This window comes from Jatropha curcas, chromosome 11, assembly GCF_041381405.1.
Source record: "Jatropha curcas cultivar XTBG-Jc1 chromosome 11, XTBG_Jcur_1.0, whole genome shotgun sequence".
NCBI classification, from domain to species: Eukaryota; Viridiplantae; Streptophyta; class Magnoliopsida; order Malpighiales; family Euphorbiaceae; genus Jatropha; species Jatropha curcas.
The window spans coordinates 16,624,459-16,637,993 of record NC_143161.1 but is presented as its reverse complement, the minus strand read 5'-3'; the positions used below and the strand labels follow the sequence as shown (position 1 = coordinate 16,637,993).

Here is a 13,535-nt window from a genome sequence, read left to right as displayed (position 1 = left end):
TAGATTTGCGACCGATGTGCGACTAAGTGTTCTTCTGTCGCAAAATTTCGCGCGTCAAAAATGGGGCAAAGTTCTGAGACCGATTGGAGACTACATTGCGACTGATTTTTGCAACCGATATATTTAGTCGCAAATCGGTCGCAAATTTTGAGCCTAGTCAAACGACGTCGGCTCATTAAAAATTGCGACCGATGTGTCGGTCGCAAAAATTAGGGCTTTAAGCATCGGGCCCCTCTTTTTTTCTTTCTTCTTCTTTCTCTCTTCTCCTTCTCCTCTCCTCTCCTCCGTCCGCAGCGCCGCTCGGCCCCTCCTGACACCATTCCAGCCCGCCTGATGCCGCCAGCCCCGCGCGCTTTGCACTCCTGTCAGCCTGTTTCGAAACAATCTGAGGTTAGTTTTATTTTGCGATTAATTTTTCCAATTTTTTTTTTTCGATTTTATTTGTTTTTATTGTATTAAGTTATGGTTGATTTTGTATATAGAGTTGCGATTAGAATTTTTTTAGGGTGCTGTTATTATTATATTATTATTATATTATTATTATTATTATTATTATTATTATTATTATTATTATTATTATATTATTATTATTGTTGTTGTTGTTGTTGTTGTTGTTGTTGTTGTTGTATTATTATAATATTAGTATTATTATTATTTATTTATTATTATTATTATTATTATTATTGTGATTGTTATTATTATTAATTATTATTATTATGTTATTATTATTATTATTACTACTGTTCTTATTATTATATTATTATATTATATATTATTCTTATTATTATTATTAGTATTAGTATTATTGTTGTTGTTAATATTATTATTAATGTTATTATTATTAATTGTGATTGTTATATTATTATATTATTATTAGTATTATTGTTATTGTTATTGTTGTTGTTATTACTATTATTATTATATTATTATTGTTGTTGTTGTTGTTGTTATTAATATTATTATTAATTTATTATTATATTGTGATTGTTATTATTATTATTATTATTATTATTATATTATATTGTTATTGTTATTGTTGTTGTTATTATTATGATTAGTATTATTATTATTAGTATTATTGTTGTGTTATTAATATTATTATTAATGTTATTATTATTATTATTGTGATTGTTATTATATTATTATTATTAGTATTATTGTTATTGTTATTGTTGTTGTATTATTAGATTGGTATTATTGTTATTGTTGTTGTTGTTATTATTATTATGTGAATGTATGTTATTATTATTAGTATTATTGTTATGTGTTGTTGTTATTTTTTATTTTAATTTAACATATATATATATATATATGCAACTTAAAAAATTAAAAATAGAGAGTTTCAGTCAACAAAAAGCCGTAATATATATGTTACATATTTTATTTAAAAAATGAAAAAAAATTTAAAAATTGTTGCTATATAAAATTAATAACCCTTAATATCCAAGCAAATAGATAAATATCATTTTATCATACAAATTTGACTAAATTGAATCGAATATAAATAGAACGCGCCATTAATATTTAGGAAGAACGACATTTGGAGATACATTCGAGTGATATCGAGCGATAAAAATTTTAATTTTCAAATTACATTAATTTTGCAATTTTACCGATGGATGATAATGAATTTAGCAACAAAAATTGAATGTGATTAGTGAGAACGCCAAATTTTTTTGCTTATTCAATCTCTATTTTATTTATCTTTCTAAAAAAAACATTTTATTCATTAAAAATTGCATTTTCTTTTGCTTTAAAGTTCTATTTATTAATATAAAATCTAGTAATCAATACATATAAAACTATTGTAAATATATAGTAGAATGATTTTTACAGTTGTTATTAGGAGAGAAAAACAATATTTTAAAGGTTCTAAATATATTGTGGTTGATTTATTATATATATTTTTTGTTAGGACTTTTAATGAAAAAGTGAAATTAACATTTAGTAGTTTTTCTATTTCAACATTTATTTACTAAAAAAATTGTTGAATGTATAAAAAAAATAAACCCATTTTATCCATCAAAATTTCTCAAATCTAATAAGTGATCTAATTTTTAATAACTTATAAAATACCTTTCACAAATTCATCAAAGTTTAAAATTGAACTGAAATAAATTATTAAAAAAATTTAATCAAACTTTGATAGCTACTTTAGTAGACCATTTCAAAGTCTGCAACCATTTCGGAAAAGTTTCAAAGTTTCAAAGCAAGTGTCATTTCAAATATACAGATTATAAATATTATGGGATTGAAAATGAAAGCAATTTTCTTTTTATTATAATATTTACATTTTATTCAAGTTAATCGAAAAAGAAATATAAAAGAAATATGCAAATGCGATGTGTACTTAAGAGTTTTCAGTTTTCAATATATGCTCCAAACTACAAAAACTAATTGTAAATATCTTAAGATCAGCGTATACGTAGGTTGATGCATAAAAACTACTCTGTGAAAGTACTGAACAAAAATAATAACAAGTACAAAAACTAATTGCTCCAATTTTTTTTTTTTTTGAAGAATAATTGGAATTTATATAAATAATTTTTTGTGTGTTTAGGTTATTACATGTTCTTAATTATTGGCAACTCTTTCTTGAGAAGTTTTGGCTGTGTTTTTCTTTATTTTATATTATTGTCGTTATTTTTCTTAAATATGTTTTTGACTTAAATGAATGATGAGTTTGGATTGGAGGCCTAGTAGTAGGCCATATTGCCTTTGGAGAATGTTGGTATGATATAGAAGTGTTTATTGATTTGTTTTTTGTATTTGAAATTTGATTGTGTTGTGCCGAAATGCTGCCGAATTTTTTTCCCAAAAATTCAATATGTAGAATAGTACACTTACCTTATTATAGTAGTCTTTGTATTCAATAATGAACTTAGTGATTTTACATTTATATATAGTTACCCTTATTATAGAAATAACCTTAGTTACTTATAAGTGTTGTAAATTGAACATTACATTAGGTGCATGTTTTAAGGATGGTTTAGACTAATGCAATTACATGACACGGCCCTTTATAAACACATTGTTAATTAGGTAAAAAAAAAATGCAAAATAATCGAGATTGGATGTACTGGAGGTTCGAGGTCAATGGGATATTAAGACAAGAGTTCCTGCAAGGATTGGAGGCGTTTATACAGTTTGCAGTTGGTAATCCCAGTTTTATGGATGGTAATAAGTTGAGGTGTCCATGTAATCACAAGAAGTGTCGAAATCGAGCCTTCTTAGTGATAAGTGCATTATCAGTGCTTTAATTGTCTATATTCGTATGCATTTTTGGGTTATTTATGTGCTTAATTCACTTTGTTAGACAATTTTTACCAATTAGACATTATTTTAGTTGCATTTGGAGTAATATGATTAAATTGGTAAAATTTCAGCATTTTTTTTATCTTGACCCTTATTCGGTTTTTCAGGGATATCTGGAGTTGTAGACCTTCAAATTGGATTCTGTTTGATGCGCTGGAAAGATGAAATAAAGTTCTACAATTGTCAAAAGGAATCAGAAGCTAATTCAGGCTCAATATTGATCAATTCAGCTCTGAAGTTTGAAGCTATGTGCTGTATAACTGAGCACAACCTGTTCTGTCGTGGACTTCATATCTGGAGTTCCAACGTGTCCAAACTAACTCAGCCCAGGCCCATTGAATTCTTAGAAGACAGCCCTACAGTTGTTGTGAAGAAAACTACTTGAAGTGAGGTCGTTTTGATTGTCAAAAACGCCATAAAAGATCCCATTTTGAGCAGAAACAGGGGCTTCAACCTGATCTGGTTTTTAGGTCGTATCTGAGGCTGTGAGTATGCGTTTTGGGCGAGCTTTAGTTCGTTAGAAAGGTGAGAAGGAGATCTGCAAATTTGTTGAAGAAGTCAGAATCAGATTCGAAGAGGAAGATGCTGAAAAACAGGGGAGAAATCAGAACAACAAGTATTTTCTATTTACTGCTTTTGAATTTTCCCAATTGATTAGGGATTCTTTTCCTTTTGGAGGTGTTACAGCAGCTAGGAGGCACGTTTTTCTTCTCTTAGTTCATCTATTAATCTAGGTTTTGTTCTTAGTCTTTGTTTTGGTGATTGGAAGCCATGATTATGAGTAGCTAATTTTTTTACACCAATTCAAGGGATTTATCATCCTTGCACTTTGTGAGACTTGGGTTTTAAATGAGTAGTTTCTTCTTGAATATCTGTTGTTTCTTGTTCTTATTGAGTTGATTCTATTGAATTTTCTGCTAAAAAGGCCTATTAGTGAATTGTTTGGTAGGATTAAGTGCTATTTCAGATTTCATAATCCGTAATTGTTATGAAAGTTTGAATGTTAGTAGCAATTAGATATTATTGATTATATGTCAGGTTTTCATAATAATCTATAGAGACAATAGGGTTGAATTAAATGGTTTATGCTTTATAAATTGTTGTTCAAGTTTAACTACTTCCTGATTCTTAATGCTTTTATTAAATTGAGAGGGATTGCTTAATACCCGATCGTTTAATAATTAGAGTTAATGAGGGTGCTGGGCTCAAGTAACGAAATAGGGGAGTTTTGGGAATTTATCATGCTTTTGATAAATTTCAGTTAAGTATTCAAAGAGTAATTAAATCATAAGTTGTCTGTGATCAATTGTGCATTGGATTAGAAATCACCTTGAATTGGGTTTTTTCATCAATTTGCATTACTACTTTAGTTTAATTAATTAATTTTCTTTTTGAACTGTTAAGTTGAATTTTTCACAAACAAACCCCCCTTTTTTTTTAAACACAAAAAATTAAGATTTCAGTTTCTAAGGTTCGACCTGAATTCACCACTTCTACAGTTAAATTCGTAATTTAAATTTGGTGGAACCGACAAACATCAAATTTTGGCGCCGTTGCCGAGGACTGAAAGATTATTATATTTTGTGTTTTTATTTAGTTAAAATAGTTTTCTTACCTTTGTGTAGTGTTGTAGTTTCAGGTTTGTGGTAAAATTTCTAGAATTGAAGGAGAATTGAAGCCATTTGGTTTATGACAAAGAAGTTCTCAATCTGGTGAAATTATTTTTGATCCTGAAGTAGAAAAAACAGCTAAACGTTTGAGAAAATTAACTAAAAAAGCTAAACAAGCTAATTTGAGTCAAGCCCCATCTGAACGGATCGATTTGATGAATTCAAACAATTCTCTGAGGGAATCAATTTCAGATTCAGAATCTGAAATTGATACCATGGCTGCCAGATCCTTGAAAGAATTGGCTACACCTGACCTAAATCAGCAACCTTTGTGCATTCAATTTCCTACTTTAGATGTTGCTTTTGAATTAAAAATCTGGTCTAATCCATTTATTGCCTAAATTTCAGGACTTTCAGGTGAGGATCCGCATAAACATTTGAAGGAGTTCCATGTGGTGTGTTCTAGCATGAAGCCTCAAGGAGTTTCAGAAGAGCAAATTAAGCTTCGAGCTTTCCCTTCTCATTGGAAGACCAAGCTAGGACTGGTTGTATTACCTTCCTTCTGGATCGATTAATTCATGGAATGAGATGAAGTGAATATTTTTAGAGAAGTATTTCCTGCATCTCGGGCTGCCAACATAAGGAAAGACATTTGTGGCATTCGGCAATATAGTGAAGAGAGTTTATATGAGTATTGGGAGCGATTTAAGAAACTTTGTGCAAGCTGTCCCCATCATCAAATTACTGAGCAGCTGTTGATCCAATATCTTTATGAGGGACTTATGCCGATGGATCGAAATATGATAGATGCTGCTAGTGGAGGTGCTTTAGTTGACAAGACACCGGAAGATGCAAAAAGATTAATTGCTAACATGGCAGCAAATTCCCAACAGTTTGGAATGAGAATGGATCACACGTCTAAGAAGGTTAATGAGGTAAGTACATCTAATCTCGAGAAACAATTTCAGATTTAACTTCTTTGGTTAGACAAATTGCTGTAGGAAATATGCAAGCTGTTAAAACATGTGGAATTTGCATGGTTCCTGGTCATGCTACTGATATGTGTCCTACACTTCAAGAGGATGAACTAGTGCAGCAAGCCAATGCAGTAGGAAATTTTGGGTAGCAACAACGCAGGTATGATCCCTATTCTAATTCTTACAATCCGGGATGGCGAGACCATCCGAATTTGAGTTATGGGAATCAGCCAATGCAAAATCGCTACCAGCAGCAAAGACCACAAGTGAATCAACCATCTTCTTCCTCTCAAAATCAAGGTATGTCACTTGATGATATTGTTAAAGCTTTGGCTACTAATACACAACAGTTTCAGCAGGAAACTAGGACTAGTATTCATAATATAGAGAAGCAGATTGGTCAGTTAGCTTCATCTGTGAGCAAACTTGAAGCTCAAAATTCTGGTAAGCTTCCATCGCAATCTGTGATTAATCCTAAAGAAAATGCTAGTGCTATACTTTTGCGAAGTGGGAGAGAAGTTAATAATCAGGTTGTAAAAGAGTCAACAAAGAAGCACAAGCAAGGTTCAAAGGATTCTGATATTCCTGAAGTTGAGGTAAATTCTAAACTTAATGATGCTAATAATTTTGTTGTTCCTCCTCCATTTCCTAGTAGGTTGGCCAAGACAAGGAAGGAAGAACAAGAGAAAGAGATTTTGGAGTTATTCAGGAAGGTAGAGGTTAATATACCGTTACTTGATGCAATCAAGCAAATTCCCAGGTATGCTAAATTCCTTAAGGAATTATGTACTACAAAGCGAAAGTTTAGAAATAATGAAAAAGTTACCGTTGGGGAAAATGTGTCGGCATTCATTCAAAGAAAATTACCTCCAAAGTGTAAGGATCCAGGTTCGTTTTCTATCCCATGTAGAATAGGTGATTCTAAAATAAAGAAAGCAATGGCAGATTTGGGAGCATCTATTAATGTCATGTCGCATTCTGTTTTTCAAACTTTGAATTTAAATGCTTTGAAGGAAACTAGTGTTATTATTCAATTGGCTGATCGTTCTAATGCGTACCCGATGGGTGTAGTTGAGGATGTTTTGGTGCAGGTTGGGCAATTAATTTTTCCAGCAGATTTTTATATTTGGATATGGGGAAAGTATTTCCACATCAAATTCTGCATTGATTTTATTTGGTAGACCTTTCTTAAAAACTGCCAGACTAAAATTGATGTGGATGCTGGCACTTTAACCATGGAATTTGATGAGGAAGTGGTTAAATTTAATATTTTTGATGCTATGAAACATCCTGTTGATGAGCATTCTGTGTTTTCTCTTGATGTAATTGATTCATGTGTGCAGAATGTCGTTGAATTGAGCAAGGAGGATGAGTTAGAAGTAGTGATTAGTCAAGGAATTTATGAAGAAAGTACAAACCAGCCCCTAAGTGCAGAATTCAAGATGCAGTAATGGAATTGCAGTCATTACCATTAGTTCCAAAAAGGTACGAGGTTTCTAGGATTAATTTACCTAATCATACAAAATTTTTGCCTTCTATTATAGATGCACCAGTTCTTGAACTCAAACCATTACCGGAGCATTTGAAGTATATTTACTTGGGAGATAATGATACACTTCCAATTATCATTTCAAGTAAGTTAACTAAGATTGAAGAAGAAAGGTTGACAAGAGTTCTAAGATACATAAGGAAGCAATTGGATGGACATTGGCTGACATTAAAGGTATAAGCCCATCGGTGTGTATGCATAGGATTTTGTTAGAAGATGATGCTAAGCCAAGTAGAGAAGCTCAAAGGAGGTTGAATCCACTGATGGAAGTTGTGAAGAAGGAGATTTTGAAGCTATTAGATGCTGGGGTGATTTACCCAATTTCAGACATAAATGGGTAAGTCCAGTTCAAGTCGTGCCAAAGAAATCAGGAGTTACGGTTGTAGCAAATCAAGATAATGAGCTGGTTCCAACACGGATTCAGAGTGGATGGCGTATGTGCATAGACTACCGCAAGTTAAACTTTTCAACTAGAAAGGACCACTTCCCATTGCCATTCATTGATCAGATGCTTGAGCGGTTAGCAGGTAAGTTTTATTTCTGCTTTCTTGATGGTTTTTCGGGGTATAATCAAGTTGTGATAGCACCAAGGATCAAGAGAAGACTACCTTCACTTGTCCTTTTGGAACTTTTGCATTTAGAAGAATGCCCTTTGGACTTTGTAATGCACCAGCAACATTTCAGAGATGTATGGTCAGCATATTCTCAGATTTTATTGATAATTGCATTGAAGTTTTCATGGATGATTTTACAGTGTATGGTGATTCATTTGATGCATGTTTACATAATTTAAATTCTGTTCTTGAACGATGCATTGACAAAAATCTGGTTTTGAATTATGAGAAGTGCCACTTTATGGTAGACCAAGGAATTGTTTTAGGGCATGTTGTTTCTAATAGAGGTATTGAGGTAGACAAGTCAAAGGTTGATTTAATTGTGAATTTACCATACCCCACAACTGTGAGGGAATTGCGTTCTTTCCTTGGTCATGCAGGTTTCTATCGAAGGTTTATCAAGAATTTTTCCAAGATAGCAGTACCTTTATCTAGATTATTGCAGCAGGATGTTAAATTTGAGTTTTGTGAAGAATGTAAGGAGGCTTTTAACAAGTTAAAGTCAGCACTGACGACACCTCCTATTATTCAAGCTCCTAATTGGTCTGTACCATTTGAAATTATGTGCGATGCAAGTAATTATGCGGTCGGGGCTGTTTTAGGGCAGCGTGAGGAAAAGCTTTTTCATGTGATTTATTATGCATCTAGGACATTGAACTCTGCACAACGCAATACTCCACAACTGAAAAAGAGTTCTTAGCTATTGTTTTTGCTTTAGATAAATTTCGGTCATACTTGCTTAATTCTAAAGTGATTGTTTTTTTGATCATGCAGCTTTAAAGTTTCTCTTAGCAAAGAAGGAAGCAAAGCCAAGACTAATTAGATGGATTCTTCTTTTACAAGAATTTGATCTACAAATCAAGGATAAGAAAGGTGCTGAGAATTTGGTAGCTGATCATTTGAGCAGGTTTGGAATTCCTAGAGCTTTGATCAGTGACAGAGGCACTCATTTTTGCAATAGAGCTGTGGAGGCATTATTAAAGAAATATGGTGTTTTTCATAGAGTTTCTACAGCCTATCATCCTCAAACAAGTGGGCAAGCTGAGGTATCAAACAGAGAGGTGAAGTCTATCCTAGAGAAGATGGTGAAGCCAATAGAAGGGATTGGAGCCTTAGACTTGATGATGCTTTGTGGGCTTACAGGACAGCCTATAAGACACCCATAGGTATGTCCCCTTACAGGTTGGTTTTTGGTAAGATGTGTCACCTTCCTGTTGAGATAGAACATAAGGCTTTTTGGGCTGTTAGAAATTGTAATTTTGAGTTAGATGCTGCTGGTGTGGAAAGAAATTTACAATTGCAGGAGTTAGAGGAGATTCGTCTTGATGCTTATGAAATTCTAAGATTTATAAGGAAAAGACAAAAGCATTTCATGATAAACTAATTTTAAAAAAGGAGTTTGTGGTTGGGCAAAAAGTTTTATTGTATAATTCTAGATTAAAGTTAATGCCCGGTAAATTGCGTTCTCGTGGATTGGTCCGTTTATTGTTACTAATATGTTTTCTTATGGTGCTGTTGAGATTCAAAGTTAGGAACTAAGAAGGTGTTCAAAGTCAATGGCCATAGACTCAAGCCATTTTATGAAGGCTTCCAAGAGCATTCACTGGAAGAAATCAAATTGAGTGATCCAATTTATTTAGATTGAAGAAGATGCTGTGACCATGTCGAGCTAACGACGATAAAAAAAGGCGCTTTTTTGGGAGGCAACCCAGATTTTTTTTTTTTTTTGCTTTATTTATTTATTTATTTTATTTGCATTCACTTGTTTGCTTGTTTGTCTGGCTTGTGTTTTGCATTTTATTCTGTAGCAGGTACCCTTTACCGGACAACAGCTTGGCTTTTGGTTGCAATTTATTTGATGAGTAATTTCAGCGAAACAGGGCAGTTTTCTATTACTCTGAGACCTTCCTCTTGTGATTTAATTGTGATTTGTCCACATTGAGGACAATGTGTAAAGTAAGTGTGGGAAGGGTTTTATTATTAGGGGTGTTTTTATGCTTCATGGTATAAATAATGCTGCTGAATTTATGATGGCATATTGCTGAAATTTTGAGCTTTCTTTTGTTAAATAGCTAATGCCATACAACTTATTTTGCTCATTTGTTTCTGCTGCCATTTGAGTATGATTGGTTGAGTTAGATGTCAGGCACTTATCCCATGAATTTTGAGTAAAATTTTGTTTGATTAATGATTTGAGCTGATTTTTGGGATTACTCCAAGGGTTTATTATGTCCTTTAGGTAGACTTGAAACTCTAATTTTTACGAAAAACTAAAGTTGAAAAGAATTTATTCTTGGGTTTGAACGGTCCTTTGAACTAGGTTGAAAAGCAATTTCAATTAGTCTAACTAAGTCACTTTGACTGTTTTTGACTCTTGTGCATTTTTGAATAATTTGTTAAATTTGTGACTCTTTTAGACCTAGAATTTGAGGCTTGAGTTTAATTTTTATTGTATGAGCTAAATTTTGACCGTTACTTCTAGAATTCTTGGTAGGATACCTAGGTACAAAGATGAGCCTTTTATGTGTATATGTTTTTGAGTCAAGAGAAAAGTCGAAATGAGTCAACAAGTGTAAGACTTGTAGCAGTCGGATCGCTTCGCTGCCCAATAATGGGTAAAGAGCAGTGCTAGTAGCCACTTGAGCTCGTGACTTCATATACCCGTAAGCAGGTACCATTGATGACAACTCAAGCACACGATAAATGCTCAAGCTTCTTGAAAAAAAAAAAAAAAAAAAGAAAGAATAAAGAGTTTTCTGTTTTTATTTAGTCTTTGCATGTATGGCCGCGATGAATTTTGTATTTTGGTGAGTTACCAAGTAATTCTTTGAGGAACGGTTATCAACTTTTTGTTGCATGTGCTTAATTTTATATATTCAAGCCTTGGATTTTATGTTTAGGATAGTCTAAATTCAACTTATTAGTCTTGCTTGCACTTCATTCAAACTTAGTCAATTTAACTTTGCTTAGTAATTGACTTTATTTTTCCGATTGTTCTCATAAGGATTGTTTAAGGTCGAGAAGAGTTCTTCCCTTTATGTTTGAGCTAAGTTTTGTTGAGTTTTAAGTCATGCTTGAGGACAAGCATGGATTAAGTGTGGGGAAGTTTGATAAGTGCATTATCAAGTGCTTTAATTGTCTATATTCGTATGCATTTTTGGGTTATTTATGTGCTTAATCACTTTGTTAGACAATTTTTACCAATTAGACATTATTTTAGTTGCATTTGGAGTAATATGATTAAATTGGTAAAATTTCAGCATTTTTTTATCTTGACCCTTATTCGGTTTTTTTCAGGGATATCTGGAGTTGTAGACCTTCAAATTGGATTCTGTTTGATGCGCTGGAAAGATGAAATAAAGTTCTACAATTGTCAAAAGGAATCAGAAGCTAATTCAGGCTCAATATTGATCAAATTCAGCTCTGAAGTTTGAAGCTATGTGCTGTATAACTGAGCACAACCTGTTCTGTCGTGGACTTCATATCTGGAGTTCCAAGTGTCCAAACTAACTCAGCCCAGGCCCATTGAATTCTTAGAAGACAGCCCTACAGTTTTTGTGAAGAAAACTACTTGAAGTGAGGTCGTTTGATTGTCAAAAACGCCATAAAAGATCCCATTTTGAGCAGAAATAGGGGCTTCAACCTGATCTGGTTTTTAGGTCGTATCTGAGGCTGTGAGTATGCGTTTTGGGCGAGCTTTAGTTCGTTAGAAAGGTGAGAAGGAGATCTGCAAATTTGTTGAAGAAGTCAGAATCAGATTCGAAGAGGAAGATGCTGAAAAACGGGGAGAAATCAGAACAACAAGTATTTTCTATTTACTGCTTTTGAATTTTCCAATTGATTAGGGATTCTTTTCTTTTGGAGGTGTTACAGCAGCTAGGAGGCACGTTTTTCTTCTCTTAGTTCATCTATTAATCTAGGTTTTGTTCTTTAGTCTTTGTTTTGGTGATTGGAAGCCATGATTATGAGTAGCTAATTTTTTTACACCAATTTAAGGGATTTATCATCCTTGCACTTTTGTGAGACTTGGGTTTTAAATGAGTAGTTTCTTCTTGAATATCTGTTGTTTTTGTTCTTATTGAGTTGATTCTATTGAATTTTCTGCTAAAAAGGCCTATTAGTGAATTGTTTGGTAGGATTAAGTGCTATTTCAGATTTCATAATCCGTAATTGTTATGAAAGTTTGAATGTTAGTAGCAATTAGATATTATTGATTATATTTCAGGTTTTCAGTAATAATCTATAGAGACAATAGGGTTGAATTAATGGTTTATGCTTTATAAATGTTGTTCAAGTTTAACTACTTCCTGATTCTTAATGCTTTTATTAAATTGAGAGGGATTGCTTAATACCCGATCGTTTAATAATTAGAGTTAATGAGGGTGCTGGGCTCAAGTTAACGAAATAGGGGAGTTTTGGGAATTTATCATGCTTTTTGATAAATTTCAGTTAGTATTCAAAGAGTAATTAAATCATAAGTTGTCTGTGATCAATTGTGCATGGATTAGAAATCACCTTGAATTGGTTTTTCATCAATTTGCATTACTACTTTAGTTTAATTAATTAATTTTTTTTGAACTGTTAAGTTGAATTTTCACAAAACAAACCCCCCTTTTTTTTTAAACACAAAAATTAAGATTTCAGTCTCTAAGGTTCGACCTGAATTCACCACTTCTACAGTTAAATTCAGTAATTTAAATTTGGTGGAACCGACAAACATCACTTAGACATCGATACAGTGAAACTTCATTTGTGCAAACATGGGTTCGTGGAAAATTATTACGAATGGATACATCATGGTGAAGCTCGAGTTGCCAGTGGGTCAGGCCACTCCATTCCGGTAAGTTTAGAAGTTCAGCCTTATCAATTTCTGTATGGTAATCAATGCAATGATATGGTAATCGATGCGAGTAGAGTACAATGTGAATGGGATAATATGGAGGAATCGCCAAACGTAGCAGCACAATAATTGTTTAACATGCTAAGTGCAGCTAACAGTGAACTGTGGCCTGGATGCAAGAATCATTCAGTTCTGTCTGTTGTTGCACGATTACTACACATGAAAGCGGAGCACCATTTTTCAGAAAGGTGTTACGATGATTTTGTGCAGTTAGCAAAAGAAATGTTGCCTGAAGGCCATTCAATGGTTGATAATTTTTATCGGACAAAAAAATTAGTTCGGGGGTTGGGACTACCGGTAGAAAAGATTGATTGCTGTCGTAATAATTGTATGATATTCTGGGGTGTTGACTCGGAATTCAGAGAATGCAAGTTTTGTAATCTTCCAAGATATCAACGGCGGGGTCAAGGGACTGGTAGAGAACAAAAAGAGAAGGCTTTCAAGAAGATGTATTATTTCCCTCTTATTCCTCGCCTTCAAAGGTTATATGCATCTAAGGCGACAGCGGAACACATGACATGGCATGCTTTGCATGAGTATGAGGATGGTATAATGACTCATCCGTCAGAC

At 33.0% G+C, this 13,535-nt stretch overlaps 2 protein-coding genes and 1 non-coding gene across 3 annotated transcripts; 2 read left to right on the top strand and 1 right to left on the bottom strand.

Moving 5' to 3' along the window:
- Positions 1-5,560: 5,560 nt before the first annotated feature.
- On the bottom strand, positions 5,561-5,667 carry LOC149492643 (small nucleolar RNA R71). The gene has a single exon (XR_016319015.1). It is a non-coding gene; the product is annotated as a small nucleolar RNA R71 (small nucleolar RNA).
- A 506-nt stretch (positions 5,668-6,173) lies between these two features.
- On the top strand, positions 6,174-7,353 carry LOC149492642 (uncharacterized). Its single transcript, XM_089715897.1, has 2 exons — positions 6,174-6,993; positions 7,105-7,353. Exons 1-2 carry the CDS (start codon positions 6,205-6,207, stop codon positions 7,351-7,353), a joined length of 1,038 nt encoding a protein of 345 aa, XP_089572023.1. The 5' UTR covers positions 6,174-6,204.
- LOC149492641 (uncharacterized) lies at positions 7,353-9,231 on the top strand. Its single transcript, XM_089715896.1, has 5 exons — positions 7,353-7,536; positions 7,626-7,759; positions 7,876-7,978; positions 8,314-8,757; positions 8,840-9,231. The coding sequence occupies exons 1-5, from the start codon at positions 7,353-7,355 to the stop codon at positions 9,229-9,231; spliced, it is 1,257 nt and encodes a 418-aa protein (XP_089572022.1).
- The last annotated feature ends 4,304 nt before the right edge of the window (positions 9,232-13,535 follow it).

Coding starts and splice junctions, on each gene's coding strand:
- LOC149492642 (XM_089715897.1), top strand. CDS start 6,205: ATGTCACTTGATGATATTGTTAAAGCTTTGGCTACTAATACACAACAG. Junction 6,994..7,104: donor TTGAGGATGTTTTGGTGCAG/GTTGGGCAATTA, acceptor AAAAACTGCCAG/ACTAAAATTGATGTGGATGC.
- LOC149492641 (XM_089715896.1), top strand. CDS start 7,353: ATGGAATTGCAGTCATTACCATTAGTTCCAAAAAGGTACGAGGTTTCT. Junction 7,537..7,625: donor ACTTCCAATTATCATTTCAA/GTAAGTTAACTA, acceptor CTGACATTAAAG/GTATAAGCCCATCGGTGTGT. Junction 7,979..8,313: donor GATGCTTGAGCGGTTAGCAG/GTAAGTTTTATT, acceptor ACTTTATGGTAG/ACCAAGGAATTGTTTTAGGG.